The sequence below is a fragment of the Alosa sapidissima genome, chromosome 19 (assembly GCF_018492685.1).
Source record: "Alosa sapidissima isolate fAloSap1 chromosome 19, fAloSap1.pri, whole genome shotgun sequence".
In the NCBI taxonomy this organism is placed as follows: domain Eukaryota; kingdom Metazoa; phylum Chordata; class Actinopteri; order Clupeiformes; family Clupeidae; genus Alosa; species Alosa sapidissima.
This window is the reverse complement of record NC_055975.1, coordinates 11306743-11326604: the sequence shown is the minus strand read 5'-3', so window position 1 is coordinate 11326604 and position 19862 is coordinate 11306743. Positions and strand designations below refer to the sequence as shown.

Here is a 19862-nt window from a genome sequence, read left to right as displayed (position 1 = left end):
CAACTACAAATCAGATAAAATGGCTGTCTTACTTGATATATAACAACATACAAGAAGCTTATGAAATTAAGTTTCATCATTAAGTTTTGAGCACCCTGCTAACTACACTGTGCGTTTCAGTTACCTAACTAGTTTATATGAGTTGTACATCTATATTTTTCTACGTAACACAGATGTGGAAGTGGATGTTTATTCAAGGATTCAGTATGTGACAAACCCCCTTGCAAGGGGAATGAATTACTTTAAGAAAAGATCCAGATTTGAAAAAATAAACTCTATGAGGAATTCCAGTCTTTCGAGTGCCTGTCTAATATATTGTGCCGTGGTAACAGTAGATGCCAAGTGGCTCTGATCCAGGGAACGCCTACCCTGCCAAGCTCCACGAACTGAATTTACCGACGATGCACAACAGGGACAAGCTCATATGATAATGACTTCTGCAGACAAAAAGACACTTTTCCACCATTCAAATGGAGAGAGAGCCAGTGGCTCAACTCATGCATTGTGATGTTTGTTTACTAAGATTATGCATTCTCTTTTCAAACACATAAAAGCCAAGAAAGATTAGGTACTAAAGATATCCAAACCTGTCACGTAAAACTATTACAATTCCATCAGTGGACACTGAAGTGAGAGTTCCTTCAATGGATCAGGCAAATTGTCTTAAAGATATAATATCCATTAGTAGATTATGATTGTTTTGCTGCCAATGGGTGCTTTGTCTTTTTAGTTCAAAGCATGTCAGTTTGATATATAGTAATTATTAACTAAGCTCCACATTCCACAAGGACCATCAATCTTGGTAGTCCCCCCATAAAAGCACTCCTCCTTTTTGGACAACAATTAATTAATCCTAATTTTAATGGCCCATAAGGAAATCAATCCCAAACTAGACTATGATGTGGCTTGTGCCTTGTATCTTTTGGCATGTTTTAGCAAATCTGTAAAATGTCTGAGATTCAAAACATGTCCTATCTGTGAAAAGAAGGCCCTTCAGCAAATTCCACAGGGAGCAGTCCATATAAGCATTGAGTTATGTTTGGTCAAAGTGGCTTGTGGGAGAGCCAATGACATATAACATGGGCATCCTACCCAGTAGGACAGCCTTAATCTTCTTAAATAAGTACCTGATGTTACAGAGAGTGGGCCAACATCTCTCTCATTCTGTCTGCCCGTGATATTGGTTGTTGATGCAACCCTGCAATTTAGAGTGGACAAAGGCCAACATCTTACAAGACAAACAGCCCTCTTAGAGAGAAAGACATCTTTGTTCATGCAACCTTTTTAATTTGAATATGTGGTCAGCTGTAAGTTATTTCAGGACAGTTTCCCCATCGAGAGACCCTGATGAGCCCAACCATGCCACTCTAATTCCGAGGGCTCTTTTGAGTTTCATGACTTCCACTGTTTTATGGTGCCTGTTCTTGGTCCACCTGGGTGTTCGTTTGGCCAGGCCGCCTCCAACTTCACCGGAGGCCAGAGGATGCCCTTTTCTGTCCCCCTCTCCTCAGACGACCTCATCATTAAAAAGGAGCCGGCTCTGGGTCATAACTCAAAGGGCTGGCACATGCTCAGTCTGCACGGCCAATTTTCCAAAAGACCCTTTGATGAGAGATGAAATGCAATTCACTAGTTCTACTGCAGTCACCTGATGGCTTCACTCTCACATAAAGAAGAATAGTTCTTGATAATTAAACATGAAAAAGGGCTTGAATGCAATGGATGGGGCCCAACTGTACTCACTCTGACACACAGTGAGAGTTTGATGCTGAGTAGGAAGAAAACGCTGGCCAACAAACCACTGTTTTTTTATCAAATCATCCCACACTGTACCACAAGCACTGACGACATGGAGTAACAAGCAAGAGTGCATAGAATTCTGCTCGGATCATGCAGAATTCCCGAACTGTAATTATGTCTTCCCACCAGCGGGGATAGCGGTCCAGTGGGGCATATGTCATAATCCACTCCCACCACAGGCCCGGTTCCCTCAGACTGTTGCTTGGCCATTGCGCTGACTGGACGGATATGCCTCCTACTGAGCGTGCCCAGAGGCTGGCGGCACCAGAACACAAAGGGCGACCTTGTTTCTTGCGACGACAGTGAGCCCGGCGTGGGTCAAGTCAGGGAGGCTTTGCGTCATTCACTGAGACAGTCACTGTGGTGAGTCAGCAAGTCCACAAGTCTCTAAACAGGCTCTAAATCTCCACGGGGCTACCGCTTTCAGTCAAATGGGAGAGAGGGGAGTGGGGTGAGCAGTGGAGCGGAGGGTGGGGGCGGGGGGTGGGTTCTCCTGAGGAATTTTTATGGCTACTGCTCATGGTTTCACCTCATAGGGAGGGAGTTAAAGTTTAAGCCATGGTGACTTTTCATGGTGGAACACTTCGCTGTTGTTCCCAAAAAGCCTCTGCAGAGTACAAAGTGCCCAGGGCTTAATGTCATCTCTAATGACCAGGCTGCTGCCAACAGAAAAGCGAAGCCACTGAGAGACAAGGAGTTCGCTCGGTTTCCTTGGAATGGGAAATCACTTCAATGCCTTTGTAGGCCTTTTGCTTTGAGGTAAAATGTCTTCATTCTGGCTTTAGCTACTTTCATTCATCCAAATATGACATCCAAGCTCATGAGTCTACCTGTCAAACTAACCAGGAATTAGAAAATTGACTGGCCCTCAATGAAGGTTAGTGGCTTAAGTCTTTCTTATTAATTTGACCTTTCAGGAACTTGAACGAAGAGTGCATGATTAGGCGCATGCAGAAAGAATGTGTAACAGACACCACGGCAGTTAGTCTGCTTGTAGCAACTTTGGCAAATTCACTCCCTTGCAGCCTTCACCGCAAATCACACATCTACCTGCTCAGGTCCTACTGCCTGGGGCCTTTACGCGACCCGTCGACTCTGAGTCTGTAACATAAACCAGCTCCGCTAATTCTTCTCGTGACCCCTGAGTCCACACTTGACAATCACATTACACATCTATGCTGCTGACAAGTCGAGATGAGAGATGTAGATCTAGATCTGTCCCTGATGGTCAAAGCTGCTTTGGCTGTGATTGTGGCATAAGCGTCCAGATCTCCTCCAGAAACAAACCCCTGGGATGACCTCTTTGATGCTAAGCCGACATCAACGTGACGAATCAGTGGCCTGTCAGTTCCAGGTGAACGGAGCCCAATGACCATGTGGCCTCCGACTGCCCCAGGATGTTAGTCCTTCCTGACCCCTGGCCAGTGGCCCCTGTCCATCACAGAGGACTTTACTTTTGCAGTGGCCAACCTGGAACAGATGGCTCCACTATTTGTTATTCTTAAGGGTCAACACACTGGAGTCTGCCTCAGTCAAAGCAATGGGGGAAAAAAACACTACTTTAACTAGTGACACCAGTGTGTGTGTGTGTGTGTGTGTGTGTGGAATTAAAGAATAGTTTGTAATTCAGGAGGAGCCACAGTTAGGAGCCCTCTTTTTCAGCAGCCTGATGGCAATGGGAAGGCTTGCGTTGCTTTATGGGGTCTGCTGTTGCCCCCACCCTATTTCCGCACCTCAGCGTGCTGGGTGGGAGTTAGACCTCACTCCGACATATGGAGCACACAAAAGCCATGTTACTGAAGCAACATGTAAGGAAGGAGGAAGCTTTGAAAACTCAGCCCCCCCCCAAAAAAAACGGCTCAAATCTGTTGCTCTGTTAAAGTGGGAGGTGAGGAAATGGAGAGACGCACAAAATGTGGTGTGCACATGGCCAGGCCATGTTGAATGTTTGCCTGGGATCAGTGGAATGGAGGCTGGAGTAATCTAGCAGGGGCCAGGAAGTTTTTCCCAAAAACAGCACAGCAGCGCCTGTCATCTTTACTCTGAGATAAAAGGTGATCAAACAGAAAGCAGCCTCCTAAGTAGCCTTGAAAGTAACAAAACCAAAACCTTCAGCCCACCCCGAGGCCACCATGTCAGACACTATCCATCCGATGGTTTCAGCCTCACAGCACGGCAGCAGGAAGGACGAAAAAAAAAGAGTCAGACCACAATACCGCCACAAAATCCTCAGTGGGTCTGCTTCCCGGCACCAGTTGTGCCTAGAGCAAGCTTCTAAAACTTCGACATCACACCAAAAACCCACTGACAGATAGTTAAAGCTGCAAGACTCAACAGCAACATTTTCCCCCCTTACCTTCCAAAGTGGTGCCTTTGCCCAGAAGCGGGTCGCCGATTCCAGAGGAGTACCGCGCACTCACAAACAACTCGTACTCGGTGGCCGGATCGAGATTCTTCAGCTGGACCGTGGTGGTGTCGCCCTTTACGGCCTCCTCTTTCCTCTCTCCGCCCTCGGCTGACTTGTAGGCCACTCTGTACTGCACCACGTTCCCGGGCGCTGCCTCCCAGGAGAGGCGCATGGTGGAGATGGTCTCGTCAAACACGCGCAGGTTGCGTGGAGAACCGGTAGCTGTAGGGGATACAAGGGATTTACATTACATTAACATTTACTCATTCGGCAGATGCTTTTATCCAAGGCGACTTACATATGTCAATTATGTTACAGCCATTGTCCTCAGAGCAACTCGGTTGCCTTAAGTGCTTTGCTCAAGGGCACAACAGTGGAAGCTGGGAATTGAACCCACAGCATTTCAGGGGGTATCAACTCGTCTGTCTTTCTCTCTCTCTCTCCAATTCACATCACTATCCATAAGGTGTACCATACACTAATGATCACCTAGCAATAACCCAACAACCTTGATCACAAAAGTTTAGATGCTTTTAATTGAAAAAAAAAAACAGCTTTTGTAAATATCAAAGCTCAACTCAATCCTTGACTCAGCTGCCAAAATCCCTCACTCAACGCCATTAACTTGATTGGTAAGTCCACAGGACAGATGTTCACTCTCCCTACGAGTGAGAGTGTTACTGACCTTCCTTAGTGGTGCCGTCAATTTCCATGGCTTCTCCCTGGCCAGATGTGTACTCTGCGATTACTGAGACCCGGTAGGTGGTGATGGGAAACAGCTCCTGCAGCACAATAGTGGTGGTTTTACCATCCGTCTCCGCCTCCAGCTGCTGCCCAGGGTCCGAGATGGCATAGTAGAAAAGCCGATACCTCAGCACTGATCCAGGCGCTGCTTGCCATGACACTCGGAAGCTACTGGTAGTCTCCTCTGACACCCTGAGGTCTCGAACAGTTCCTTGTTCTGAAACAGACATGGCTCTTGTCAAACCGTGCAGGCAATGGTGTGATTATTTAGCCCTACTTAACATTTTTACTATTTGAATGCCAGAACAGATCAGTGCAAGAACCAACACAAAGGCCTTCTTCTCTTAGCGGTTTGTGAGGGCTCAGATGTTGGCTTCTTACCTTCTAGTGTAGTTTCTTCGCCTGTTAGAGGAAAGCTGTCTCCCTTGTCATACTGGGCAATGACAATGACCTCGTATCTGGTCAGAGGAATGAGGTGTGGCAGGATGGCTGTGGTGGTGTCCCCTGGCACTACCAAGGAGATGTAGTCACCAGTGGTGTCAGCGGCAGGCCGGAAGCGCACCAGGAAAGACATGACATCTCTGGTGATATCGGAGATCCAGGTGGCACGGAAGCTCCTTGAGGTAATCTCAGAAAATGCCAGGTCTCTTGGAGGCACCAGGCCTGTGGGGGGGGGGGGGGGGGGGGGGGTTAGATTAAAGCCAACTCTTCACTTTCATATTGATACCTGCTTAATGATAGAAAGATGAAAAAAGAAATGAAAAAAATCGGAGCCCTAATAGATCTGTTTAGCAAATCTTTCGACACAATTACAAGTACAATATATCAAATTAAAGAGCAACAGATTGGGCCAAAGCAGTGACAGATACAGAATGTTGTTGAAACCTCCCTTCTGGTGATTTAAATTCCCTTGTCCATACAGTCCATTACAAACAGATTAAGTCAGTATTGCTAACGTGTTGCTACTGAGGCAATGAAACGCATCCTTCATTGTGATTTTAGAAAGCAATCCCAATGTCCCAATCCCAATTAGGATAGTAATTAGGTCAAACTAACAGTGAGTGTACTGTTGTCATAGTGTTGAGAAACTTAGCGATAACACATGCTGTAACAATATCCTTCGAGATTTAGGCATCTGGATCTTCAGTATTTAGGGGCATGCTCGGCTAGACTTAAAACAATCAAAGCCACACTTGTGTTTGCCGGACGAAAGCCCAGCTGGACAAAACAAGTGATCTCCAAGATTGACATGAAACAGATCAGGTCTGCTCACATACACTTCACAAGCACAATATTTATTCCGTGCTTTGTCAGTTGAAGCAGAGTTGTTTTTCTATTCTACAACAGTCCGGAAAACTTCTCCACCTTTTACTATATTGTCCAGACAACTTCTCAACTTTCTGAGTAGTGAAGACATTCACTCACAACAGAATAATAACCTAATACCTGTGATAACCATGGATGTAAATACATGCCATGGCAAAGCATTCATTTTGAATTCACTTACTTTTTCTTTTGATGTTTAGCAGCTCCTGCTCAATCCTGAGGCAGATGGACTGGGTGAGCTCCTTTGAAATCCTCTCGAATGCATCAAAGTCCTCCACCTCGTACACGTGCGTATCGGCTGGGTGGTTGGCAATGGCCTCCAGTTCAGAACGCACAGCATCTTTCACGCCCACAGCGAAGATCTCCACATCCGCATTACGCAGATTGGTGGCTGGGATTTTGAAGGAGTCGGAGGATTTGCCATCGGTGATGAGGACCATGACCCGCGGTACGTTATCACGAGCCCCCCTGACTGGCAAAAAGATCTTCTCTCGCACGTAGGTCATGGCCTTCCCAGTGTTGGTGGAGCCACCCCTGTATGGGAAGGTCTTCACAGCCTTCACCATCGAGGCGATGTCATGGTGCTTGCTTAGTGTAAACTCAGTGTGGGGGTCCCTGCTGTACTGGACCAAGCTGATCTGGACCTTGTTGGGACCAATGTCAAAGGAGTTGACCAGCACTTCGAGGAAAGCTCTGACTTTGGCAAAGTTAGCCAGTCCTATGCTGTAAGATCCATCCACCAGAAGGACCAAATCTGCCTGCACATCCACTCCAAGAGAACAATCTGTGAAGGAGAAAAAAAAAGGAGAAAAAAATGTGCCTAGTTCTTATATATATATATACTGTATGTATATGTATATATATATTTACTGTATAATTAGCAGATAAGAATAGCCTCAGGCTCACCCATGGAGACTTTGATAGGCTGGGTCTTCTCCATGGCGTTGACAGGCTCACTGGGGCTCAAGCCCTTCAGAGCAAACAGGCTGATCTCGTACTCGGTCTCAGGTGACAGGTCCCGGACGTTGACGGACGTGTGTGTGGGCCCTGTGTAGAGCTCTTGCCTCTTGCTGCCTGCGATCATGGGGATCAGCTGGAGTTTGTAACCTGTGATGTCACCAGGGGATGGGTCCCATGTCACCCGCATTGACTTGGAGGAGATCTCAGTGACTTCCAAGTTTGAGGCTGGTTCAATAACTGCGGAAAAACAAAGAACAAATATGAGTAACTCTCAAGTCTTTAGAGGTACCTTAGTCCTTCCCTTTGAGGTATCATGGGGCTATCAAGAAAAAGTGTCAATACACATGCAATATCAGACAGATTCATACAACGACTAGTGATTAGTTCTCAAACAACTGATCCATCAAATATGGTAAATGTTCTCAATGGTGTGTTTAGTTAGATTCTACTTACGTTCATCCCCACTCACGAGTGAACTTAGCTGGTCCTCAACTCCTGAGCAGACTTCATTGATAAGCTGTCGCTGAACATCTTTGATCACGTCAAAGTTGGGGACATTGTAGACATGTTTGATATGAGGAGTGGAAGCCATTTCTCTCAGCTCTTCCTCGTCTGCTCCCTTGATGCCTACAAAGACAAACGAGAAATGTATGCATTTATGAATTATAATTCATTTGGCATACACTGGATAATGCTACAGGATGTTACTCTCATTACTCACCCAAGACAAAGATCTCCACTCCAATATTTCTCAGTCTCTTCGCATACTCCTCCACAGGATCCTGGGATTTACCATCTGTGATGACCATGGCTACTTTGGGGAAATCTTTTCTTGATCCAGCTGCCTCAGTGAAACTATTTTTCACCAAATAATCCAATGCATCACCTTGGAGAACAGAGTGTACAACATAACAGTATTGATGAACACGATGAATGTTCTATTAAACTCTGTATAGTAACAGTTACAATAAAGAAATCTATTGACACCGCTTGTAAAACCCTTGTAACAAATTTCCAACTCTGCAAATCATTTCATTTAGCGCGGCAGTTGGCAAGACTAAACTGAATACTTAGACTATTAACTATACACATTATATACCCGTCATTGTGTTGCCTCCTTTGTATGGCAAATTTTTGATGGCTCGCAAAAGGTCTCCACGCCTGAAGTGCTTGTTCAGGTCGAACTCAGTGCGAGTGTCGGTACTGTATTGCACAATTCCCACCCTGGTCTTATCCTCTCCAATGTCAAACGCTCCAGCCATGGCACCAATAAAGCTGCGGATATGCTTAAAGTTATCCCGCCCAACACTCCATGAGCCATCCACAAGGAAGACCAGATCTGCAATGGCACTGACCGAGCACTCTAGAGACAAGTAGAAAGCAAGAGAGAGCTGGATTAAAACAGGATGCTTTCATTATTAGACCATTTCCCTTGTGACAGTGAAAACTGCCTTTTGCATTTGGATAAACACAAAATGTTCATTCCCTTGAATGTTCTAATGGACGTACTGTATGGCCAGACAGAAACGCACGATTAAAATTGGAATAAATGATTGTCTAGTCATTTTGATCCTCTGGAAACATTCCACCTAACATCTGCATGTGCACTGGGGTAAACTGCACTGGTTTTCTTCTATTCCCAAATTATGTAATCTAGAAATCTGTAAAGAAAATGTTTTTAACCAAATTTGGATGCATTTTTGGTGAATGAATACATTCTTACCTTTTGAGATTTGTTTAATGCAGTGTCAGAACTATGCACAATACTCAACTGACAAAAACTCAAGGCCAAAACTGTAATGTTTTCCATTTCTTTCAAAAAGTATGCCATGTTTGGAACTGGCAAAGAAGTGACCTCAGCTCACTCTATGCATTGTGGGAATACAAGGACCTCTTCATTCAACAACGCTGAAGTGGACAGGGTTCTTTTCAAACTCTCCCTCCATTTTGACGCCATAACTGCTTTCAATTACAGACTTATATGTGTGTTTCCAACCACTGTCTTTGCCTCCCTGCTACTCTTTCTGTTTGGGCAAGGATGAATCTATTCAGTCAAAAGGGGGGGGGGGGCGCTGAATCATTTATGGGAAATACATACTGCTGTCCCCTGGAAAAAGCAAACAAAAAATCCCATAACATCTGCTAAGTGGTTGAGGAAAATTATGTGTTCTCAGTTTTTTTTTTTTTTTGGAGAGGGAAAATATTTCAGTGAAGAAATAGGGAAGTCGGGGCTGAAATACTCACTAACTGCATCAGACGGCTTCTTTGGAATTCCACTTGTGTTACTTGATTGAACTGAAAGAAACATTTTAAGTTATTCCAAGCATTGTTGATCTTTCTTTGGTCGACCATGTTGAGTTCAGATATACAGATATAAGATAGTAACTGCTCATATGGATATGTTACAAGGATACAAGGATACAAGGAAGTTTATTGTCACATGCATATAGTTACTGGAAGTAAGAATGTCTGGTGTCAGCCTATTTGTGCAAAGTGGGGGGGGGGGGGGGGGCAGTGCAAAAAGTGCAGTAGAAGAGGGGTTTAGTAGATTAAGTGGCAAGGGCTGCATAAGAAAGGTGAGGGAGGATTGGAATTGGGGGGGGATTGGAATATGTTAGAATATTATAGGTTATGTTACATATTGTTGTTATATGTATTTATGAAATATGTTGAAAATAGGAAGGGAATCTTAATGTTTTATTCCTGAACATTATTACTTACTTGTCAGTTGGCCAAAAATGGGTATACTCTCCTCTGCCCCAAGATAAGAGTTTATAGACACTGAGTAGTCTAGGTCTGGTGTAAGGTCAGTAATGGACATAGTTGAGGCTGAGGCTGTAAGACTGAAATCTTTGGATGGTTCATCTGCAAGAAAAGAATCATACCCATTAATGGACATACATGCATTTTCATTAAAAAAAAGTTCATATTCAGAACATATTTTGTAAAACACAACGCATGAAAGCTGTGGTACAGCATTAGAATGATAGAGGAAGACTCACCTGTGTCTGAAATAACTTGAATCCTGAACCCATGTACTGGTGATGTAGGGAGCCTCCAGGTCATCTCTACTGTGTTTTCATTTAGGATTTTAAATTTCAAGTCTGAGGGAGGCTCCACTGTGAACAAAGAAGTTATCGATGTTAGCTTCTCTAGTACAAGTGAAATATGTACTAAATTTGTAATTATTTAATACTTTAGGCAAAATATTTTTCCCAACGACAAACACTTCACGATTGAAGCTGATCGTTTTGTTGTTGGGCAGGACAAAAAGAGCCAACAAAGGACGAGGTGACGAAAAGGTAACATAAAGTGACATATATATCGTAGTGAGCCATTTTATGGTAAAATGGCTTTTGTTTGAGTTGCAAAAACCAGGTAACTCATGGTATGCAGCTCAAGCACAGAAAGTCAAGACTCAAAACATGAAGTACAGACTACCTCCACACAAATATAGAACCCAATGCAAACATTGAGGTGACCATACATAACATGCTGTATGCAATCAATTCAAAGCATGCCCAACCAGCCCCAACACATTAACTATTTACAAATAAAGTTGCATCAGTACAACATGACAATACAATGTTTTCATTCCCAAGTCATTGATTATACAATGGAATCCAAGATGCCAGATCACAGTAGAAGTGGAACTGACATTATATTATATAGAGTACTATATGATATATATACAGAGTATATATACATATATTTCATATGTAAGGTGAAATCTTTCTATGCTTAAACTTTAAACATGCCAATGGCACACATCCATTGCAAACCTCTTAAAAAGAATACACATTCGTCATAGAAGACTTTTGTGTACTTCCTTTTCATTCAGAATGTATACACAAGATGCCATGAGATAACAGGATACTACTCAAAAAATGAAAGGAAAGTTTAAAATGAACTGCACATAAAAATAAAAAAAAATATGACAGATGCATTCTGGGGAATAAAAATACTATGCACATGTCCATACTGAGGTTGCCGTCACTGCATCATGCACATGTACATATAAAAGGTGTGCAGACCAAACTGAAAAAAAAAAAAAAAAACGGACAAACATTTCCATGTACGACAGGAACCACACAGAGAGACCATAAATATATTTTAAAATGATATTCTCAGGAGACTGCTTGCATGCCAGCAATACCAGAGGGGGTTAAATACCATGCCACAATGAGAAAAGCATTATAATAATAATAATGCTTGATATTATATGGAATGCGTATTACTGTCAGTATTATGAGTGAGTATATACATTAGTATTATAAGGAATGATTGTTTCAGGAATGTGTTTTAGGGAAAGTGCTTGTGAAGGTGTATTGTCCTGTATTTTATGAGTGACATTTCCATTACAGGAATTACCTATTAAGTAAATCTACAAATTGCATTTAGTTATAAATTATGAAGGAATAATAGCATCTACTTCAGACTTAACATAGTGGTGCGAAAGACAACATGCGACTGTCTTTGTTGACACATGCAAAACCTAGTTTGTTATAGTGCAATGAGCATGCATTTTGGATTAAGTATACATTTTCGTCAGTGGAATGAACTATGTGTACAGGTGAGTTGTGGCCGGGGGGTGGTGGGTGAGGGTGGGGGTGGTTTGATGATAACAGCGGAAAGGCTAACGGCCACTGGCGGCATCTGACGAGCGTCAAGTGATGCCAAAGTTTAGAACTCCTTTACTTTTAATGGAACAAAGCCCACTGGTGGTGCCTGACACGCGTCGAAGTTAGCCTCGACGTTAGCCTTGAGAATATCGGGGGGTGGGGGGGGTGGTTAGATGATGAGAGTGTGAGAATATCATTTTAAAATACTTAGAAGAGGAAGCCATGACACATCAGGTGCACAGGCAGACGACACACATGACCTGAGCAAGAAGCTTAGGCCATGGAGACCACTCAAAAAAAGAGGCTCACCAACCTGGCACGTTCAACTGTATGTTGCTTTCCTGTGTCCAAAGGGGCCCTTTGCTGGACCCACACATTGTGCTGCATGGGAGTAGTCTTCACCAATTCCCAAATAGTGAACTGAGCACACCATTGCCACCGAACCATAAAATGTGTATACCATGTGACAAATGACTTGCACACGTGATGACACAATTGACTTTGCTCAAATGTTTTTGTCCAGCTTTTAAATGATACGCATAGTGCACAGTCTTCATTAATTTAAAGTACCGGATAAACAAATAGAAATACACTTGTTGTATGGAAATGTTATTATTGTTTGTTGACATCCACCAATTTCTTTTCTTCATTGCCACTGGTGTGCCAGAGGGACCCACCGACTTATGAAGAACACCTCTCCCTCTCTCAAGAGAGCTCGCCTGGCCAGTGTCAATAACCTCTGCCTCCAGGCAGCCAGGCATTCATTTTGGCCTGTGCAACTGCCAGGCAGCTAGCAGAAAAGGCTGGAGTCTCCCAGAGAAGGAGAGCAGATGCCAAAGTAATTCCACAACATGTGCTGACATTAAACATTACTGCATATTAACTTTCCATATGAATTGCAACTCAGCATTTTTGAAAATGTCTGAAAGAAGGCTAAAAGGCTCTTTGTCTTTGTGCTGTCTGAGGACTAATTTGCCTCTCTCATATTACATCTTTCCATTCTGTTGCTGAAGATATATGGGGGAAGACATCTGATACCCCAAAAAAGTTTGAGGGGAAAGAAACAGAAGTTTCCATTTTGTCTTCCAATTTACTGTAGAGCCTATACAGATCAAACATTTTTTTTGAAGAGAATGATGACAGTTGGTAAAAGCTTAAAATGTTACTGCTTAATTTGGCATGTTGTCCGAATGTAAATTAACGATGAACAATCTGTTGAAGAAATTTCTGATAAGTGAAATATAACAAAAGTTGAAAAAAGTTCACTATAGCTCTAAAAGTTTGTGATTTTTACCTGATTAAAGGGCCTGACGTTTTGTTTTCGTTGGATAGGTCTGACAGCCTCAAGTTGAGAGAAATTGACTAGGCTACCAACTCATATTGATGACCTCATACCCTTAGGTATGTTGGGACTGCATTAGGCTACTGACTATAAAATGATATCAGGAAATGTGAAAAATCATACTGCTTCAAATGTTACACTGCTTTGAGTTTATTACCTCATCCAATTATACAAATTGTTACATTAGTTTATGTCCCGACATCCGTTATTAACAAATAATTAATGTTAAAGATAATCAAGGGTTTCAGTTAATTTGTTCAACACTTTGCTTGTTTAGCTGAGAATACCCCTCACGAATGCACAATAACCAATCATAATAATATGCATATTATAAGTTTAGTGAAATGTTGACCATATTTCTGGGTGATGAATCACTGAAGAGAAAGCTGTTTGGAATGATACGCCTTAATCATAGAGGAAGGGGGAGTAAAGAGTGAGGGAAGAAAGGAGGGACCATTACCTTGTGCATCTACTGAATTCAAGAGCAATGCAAGGAGGGCGGCTGTAGCCACCAATAGTCTTGTCTTCATTTTCAAGCAGGAGGTCAGCAGAACATGAATAAATCTATAGAAGACACATCAATGATTTATTAAGCCTATATTGCATTGAAGACTTTGTGGCTAAATAAGCTAAATAACGAGGTTAATTAAAGTAAGTTAAATTTAGACCGTGTGGCACAAAAAAATGCGCATAGGCCAGCCTATATTATTATGTAAGATACCCTTTGCAACCTAAAAATTAAGTAAAAAAAAGGTTAGCATATCCCTCACAAGAAATGTATCCATACTCTTGAATACATTATACCACTGGAATTGTGTCTTGCAAAGGCCTCCACTGACAATTCTAATTAGCCATGAGTGACAGTAGGCTATTCTAATTAAAGAAAGGTTGGCACTCTGGCAGCTCGAGGAGAGTTAAAATTGATATCTGAATTCGTATGGTTATTGAGCGCCCCCGAGTGGTTATCTAATTAGACGTCGATTGCCAATACTGAGGTGATGTTTAGCCTAAAACATGCATAGTTCTAGACAACAAAATCTTACTAGAGGTCGAAAATGGTTGGGAACGGAAAATAAACAAACAAACAAAAAATACTCATCTAAAAATGGCCTGTTAAAAAAACAAAATCTAAATTAGAATAAATAGTGTAGCCTAAATAAGGCTAGTAAATAAATAAATAAACAACTAGGCTAAGTAAGAAAATAAGTAAACAAATAAATAATTGGGCTGGCTAGATACATAAAACATAAATATTGGCCTAATTATAATCTGTGGCGATCCTGTGACATTTCCTAGACTGTAAAAAGAAACAAATATAAGCTAGCCTACAGTGGAGCACTGAATTTGTAAAAAAAAAAAAAAAGAGAGAAGATATCTGAACTAGGCTAAATTTGCCTAAAATCTCTCACACATAGAACACTGATTTAGTCTAATTGGACAGATTAAAATAGTCTGAAAGGCTACATTATTTTAGACTTACCTGATTAAGGTTGGGAAAGTTTAAGAACTATGCGTTTGCGGAGATGCCCCCCTCAGAAAACCGGTGAAGCTCCTACTGGGTGCCTAGAGAAGACTTCTCTAGTTGACTGCTTGAAGCTCAGTCTGCAGATGGGAGCTTCTTGAGGGACAGCCTCTTTTCAAGTGGGACGGAACTTTCCTCAGTCGCCTATATGCGACTTAATAGGGGGGAGTTCCTGCCTCTCACTTTAAGAAACTAAGGGAAACTCTGCTTAACTCAGAGTGCTGCCACAAATTGGGCAAAATGCCCAAGTACATGGTAGCCTCTCAGGCACTCCCTCCCTCACGTCTGAGGTATTTATTTCTAAAGATGTAATTAAGTAGGCCTATGCTTCGTCATTTCGATGGATGCAACAAGGGTTGGCTATAAACTATATAGTCTATAGCTATTGCTGTATTTTTTTGATGTTGATTTTTCACAGCCTTTCAAGTCGCTGTCAATAAAAAGCGCGTTCACTGCTAACAATAGCCTAACTGGATTTAACAATTGGGCCATTTTGCTTCGATATTTTATCCCACTGACTTACTCATTCACACATTTTTGTGACTTATTGGCTCTGATTAGGCGAAGTTAATTCTCAGTGCCAAAGATGTCAGGCGTTTGCCCAAACGTGTCATTTCTCATCATTAGTGAGATGATTTTGTTTTTCACATCGCAATTCTGTAGCCAACACATTGTTGAATAATGATGATCATAAAAATAAAATACGATGTCCCCCATCTGCAGCATTTCTCATATTTTTATGATTGTTATGAATTCGGAGTTTCACGATCATGGGCAGAGGATGTTATGGTAAATGCTGCCCTCTAGTGTATCAGGAATGTACCAGCTCAGATGAAAACAAGCTAAGTAAAATATCTCATGATTACATATTGTGGGAGAAGATGTGTCGAAAAGGTATACCAACAATTTGAACACCTCTTTTGAGAATTTCTGTCTCTTGTCCTTGCTCATGTTAAACAAACAACAAACAAACACTGTAGAGATTTTATTTACTATTTGTTGATTGCAACACCAATCAAGTATTGATCCCATTCACATTAAATAACACTCATTGACGAGACAAAAGACTCCCTGATTACGAATATGTACACTGGCAAAAAGTTGTTGTACACAGGGGTAAGTCAAATGAATCAGTCCTTCTTCTTTGGGCAAGCAGCGTTGAACAGCTCATATAAAAGGTATGCAGTACCTGTTCAAAAAGAGGGGGAAATCATGCATAAGATTTTTTTCCCATTCATGTCAAACTGGTAAATCTACCAAAAAATACAACAAAACAGATTTTCATAAACAGTGAGGTTAATTAACAGCCCTAAAATGAAAGTTCACCCACCCCCAATAGTCAAGGTCATGGTTGCCCTGTACAGAAGAGCATCTTTGGGGCCTCCCTTCAAATGAATGGGTATACCATTGTCCTCCTAGACACATAAAAATACATATTATTATGGAGATCCGAGTGTTTATGAGATCTGTAGTGTATGAGCAGCTATGACTACAGATGAGCTGATATGCATGTGCACTGTGATAAAAGCAGGGAATTACTGTATGCTCACACTGGGGAAACAAGAAAAGCCTTGGGCTAACCCCCATCCTTCATAGAAATAAGCCAATAATGACACTGCAATATGGCCCAAATCTTTGAAATTGCACCACCTCTGGATCATATTGCAGGTAAGTTACTATACAGATGTAGGTTGCAATGCTAACATAAGAACATAGGATAAATCCCTTAAGAAGCCATATTGTAGTAAAGGGGGTCCCCATCATGGGGGACTCGTGTCACATGATATTTTGTAGGACTTGAGACTTGCTTGATCAACATGTATAAAAGACTTGACTTGGACATGCTATTCATGACTTGAGACTTGTCTTAGACTTGAGGCAAATGACTTGAAATGACTTGACTTTATTTATTTTTTTCCTCTTTCTATTATGCTTTTTAGTAACAAGATATTAGATTAAAATGTGTGAAATGGCAAAGTGAAACATTTTCTTGTCTAAGTTTAATCTTGATATGCTAGCGAAAATGTTGCCAATGTAAACTAAAGTTAGCGCCTCTCTTTCTCCCTCCCTTTTAAACACGTCCCTGTTCCATACGTTACAGCCTAGTAGTAACAACTGTCAGTAGGCCTAGCTAACTGCCAGAAATCAGCATAGAGTAAAGTAAGTTTACTTCACATGTTAGGCTTATGTATAATGATATAGCACTGACTGTCCTAAAACCTCCTAAAACCCATTGCGCTGTCGCGCTTGTCAAAGTTTGGCAGTGATGTCAGCGGCAGCGTTTGATTGATTAGTTCACTTTTTCAACATTATTGGGTCCCTGGAGATGACAGGTGTAACTTGAACTGTTTGAATATATTTTTGTGATAGCTTACCTAATAGTTGAGGCATATTGAAACAATAATAGGCTATTTTGTAATAGGTCTACTTTAAATAGCCTACATTTATTTTTATTCGTATATATTTAATCTTATTCTATAAATCATTCAGATGTATGTGGCTTGAATGAATGCAATGTCTATTTGATTGTTGCAAATAAAACTCCAGCAGTTCATAACTAGCCAACTGTAGCTTATTTTAAACTGAAAACGTGGGTAAATCATGAATGTGTAAGATTTGGCTATGACTTGACTTGAAGGTTAAGGCTTGAGACTTGCTTGCGAGATTATTAGATTTAAATGTACAGTGCAAATGTTTGCCTCAAGAAATAGGTGAAGGTAGGTTAGCCGAGGTCAGGAGAGATGGAGGCGCGAGTGTAGAGCTTAATGTTCATACATAGCCTACAGCCAAAATTAATAAGATTCTTAAATCTTAATAGTGAGAATAGTTTTAATAAACTATAAGTTAATAGGGTTTTTTTTTCCAGGCATGTCTCCGTTTCGGCATACAGCTGATAATTATTATTATTTTTAAGCTCCCAATAGAAATGACAATCAGACCAGTGTGATACTAAAGGCAGAATTACTCAATCTCAACATCCAGAACTCAACTTATGTGACTAGACCATGTTAAAATAAACATAAAAGGAAACAAGATGTTATCGCTTATCAATTGCAATTAAGTGGCAGGTAATATCAAAGCAGTCTAGTCTCTAATATGTTTTGGACTGCAGACTCAAGAGCGTGTGTCAGCATCTACCACAGTAAAACAGCTGCTCAAGCAAAGCCTTGAATCTGATATTGTTTGTATGTTCTGCTGAGGGTACTGGCAAATCACACTGCAAACATGCATTAGTCATCACAGCCTTCACTACCAGTGAAACCCTGGTTAGCATAACTGTACTTATCTGGTTTTCTATAAAGGCAGAAAAAAATAATCACTCCAGAGCCTGGGGATAAAATGAAGACTTAACCATAACATTATCATTACAATTATCATTATAACATCAACAGGACTAATTTTGTTCTGACAAATAGAACAATCCCATTACATTAACGAATGCCAAAAAAAAAAATCAGGCAACATCAAGTTTCCGCAGACTCACCTGAAACATCTTCTGCTTCAATGGGACTTTATTTTCAACTTGCCTACAGACACTAGTGCCAATACTCCTCCTGGAAATGTGCCTGAGGGCCTATAAACACAAGATGCATGAAAAAAAGAACTTGCTATGCATTCAGATGACTATTGTGTTTAAAATACAAATACAACAATATGCTTAATACAGACCCTAAAACAGTGTGGAAAACAGTAACATTAATTCAGTGAGTGACTTATCACTTATCGGGATGTGTCGTGAGGGAGCACGTAGCCGAGCTCTGCTATCCCCATATGGAGCATACATAAACGTAAATTAGCTACGTCAAGAGGCCTATTAATAACTCCCCACATAACTATGTGAAAAGATTATTTCAAATGAATTCCTATGTCTATTGACATAACCATTTCTAATTGTACATATATTATATAAGCTATAGTGTCTGTGACAGGATCAACCTAAACAACTAAGCAGTATTTAAAACATATCAAGTTAAACACGAGGCAATGACGATTACGCCACAAATTATCGCAGCAGGAAAACAACACGTTCTATATAAAGTTAGAATACTGGTCTCAAAATAACACTTTCTTTGACATATTCGTAAGGGCATCACAAATGTGGCTAAGAACAGCCTCTACTTAAAACCAAAACAAAGTAACACTGGTGTTGGCTAATACAACGTTACTGCTGATTTCTAGTGCGAAGTTCAGGTTTGCGACCATTAACGTAGAGCTGCTACAAATGACAAAAAATAGGTTCGGGCATTACCTTGTCGATAAGGTTTAACTTACGTTAGTTTTTCGCTAATTCTTGAAAATACAAAAAAGTCGCGATGCCATCGACACATAACATGTCCCAGGGAAGTTAACTTTGTAACGTTAACGTACTGTCTATAGGTAAACCCATAGACAGTAAAAGAAACCATAGGGGTTACAGTACCTCAACGTTAGCTAACTTAGCATAGTGAGGTAACATTGACCCACTAATGTTAATTCACACGAATATAAGACTTCCACAAAAAGGGATTCATATTCACAACAGCAACATTTCAAAAGTTCATATTGCAAAGATAAAAATAATACATACACCCACCATAAAGTGCCTGTACATGGACATTTTCTTTGCTTTATCAACCGTCTCTGACACAAGGACACAAAACCGCTCTTCCGTGATATCCCAGATACCCTTGCGAGTATTCTTCTTCTTCCGCTTCTTTTGTCGGTTGGTAAACCGATTTTGGTGCATTACTGCCACCTTCCGCATAGGAGTTACTTTTATACTCTCCAGAGCCCGTCCTGCAGGCTGTAGCCAGAGCGCTCTCAACTATCCATCTAGCACACCACCATCTGGCAACAGAAAAAATGGCTATTTCACTGGTCTTACCTCTACCATTCCTAGAAATTTAATCAGATTCGTTTCAGATTTGGTGTATGAATTTGCAGGCGTCCTAATTTTATATTATGGGCTCATTGAGTGTTGTGGTCAGCAAATAACCTTACCCCCACACACAAAAGTTGGTAGGGATGTGGACCTCCCTAAGACGAACACAAGGGGATGGAGTCATGCCCCCACCCCCTTCAAGTGGGTATGCTGAAAGCAGTTTTTTTAGGATAACTAGTCAACTGTTGCATTGCATTGCACAGCATATCACAAATGTG

General features: G+C 41.3%; 2 protein-coding genes across 6 annotated transcripts in view; both read right to left on the bottom strand.

Moving 5' to 3' along the window:
* The window catches only part of col12a1a (collagen, type XII, alpha 1a), a 56992-nt gene extending 42122 nt beyond the window's left edge, over positions 1–14870 (bottom strand). For 2 of the 4 annotated variants that reach the window (XM_042071784.1, XM_042071785.1), the window contains exons 1-13: positions 14682–14870; positions 13662–13765; positions 10240–10356; positions 9959–10102; positions 9482–9532; positions 8337–8600; positions 7959–8123; positions 7691–7864; positions 7184–7474; positions 6459–7061; positions 5333–5614; positions 4893–5168; positions 4157–4429 (exon numbers count right to left, since the gene is read on the bottom strand). In XM_042071784.1, coding sequence (XP_041927718.1) covers positions 4157–4429; positions 4893–5168; positions 5333–5614; positions 6459–7061; positions 7184–7474; positions 7691–7864; positions 7959–8123; positions 8337–8600; positions 9482–9532; positions 9959–10102; positions 10240–10356; positions 13662–13731 — 2710 coding nt within the window. In that variant the 5' untranslated portion in view covers positions 13732–13765; positions 14682–14870. The remainder of the gene's footprint in view (positions 1–4156; positions 4430–4892; positions 5169–5332; positions 5615–6458; positions 7062–7183; positions 7475–7690; positions 7865–7958; positions 8124–8336; positions 8601–9481; positions 9533–9958; positions 10103–10239; positions 10357–13661; positions 13766–14681) is intronic. The other 2 variants (XM_042071786.1, XM_042071787.1) reach the window with 2 other exon arrangements.
* An 823-nt stretch (positions 14871–15693) lies between these two features.
* On the bottom strand, positions 15694–19482 carry LOC121692843 (cytochrome c oxidase subunit 7A2, mitochondrial-like). 2 transcript variants are annotated; one of them, XM_042071788.1, is made up of 4 exons: positions 19291–19482; positions 18208–18297; positions 16054–16138; positions 15694–15912 (listed from the first exon to the last, which is right to left on the bottom strand). In XM_042071788.1, the coding sequence occupies exons 1-4, from the start codon at positions 19465–19467 to the stop codon at positions 15854–15856; spliced, it is 411 nt and encodes a 136-aa protein (XP_041927722.1). In that variant the 5' UTR covers positions 19468–19482; the 3' UTR covers positions 15694–15853. The 2 variants fall into 2 exon arrangements, with proteins under 2 accessions (XP_041927722.1, XP_041927723.1); XM_042071789.1 differs by having other exon boundaries at positions 19297–19482.
* Positions 19483–19862: the final 380 nt, after the last annotated feature.

Coding starts and splice junctions, on each gene's coding strand:
- LOC121692843 (XM_042071788.1), bottom strand. CDS start 19,467: ATGCGGAAGGTGGCAGTAATGCACCAAAATCGGTTTACCAACCGACAA. Junction 16,139..18,207: donor TGAAGCAGAAGATGTTTCAG/GTGAGTCTGCGG, acceptor TTATGTGTCTAG/GAGGACAATGGTATACCCAT. Junction 15,913..16,053: donor CATGACCTTGACTATTGGGG/GTGGGTGAACTT, acceptor CTTTTTGAACAG/GTACTGCATACCTTTTATAT.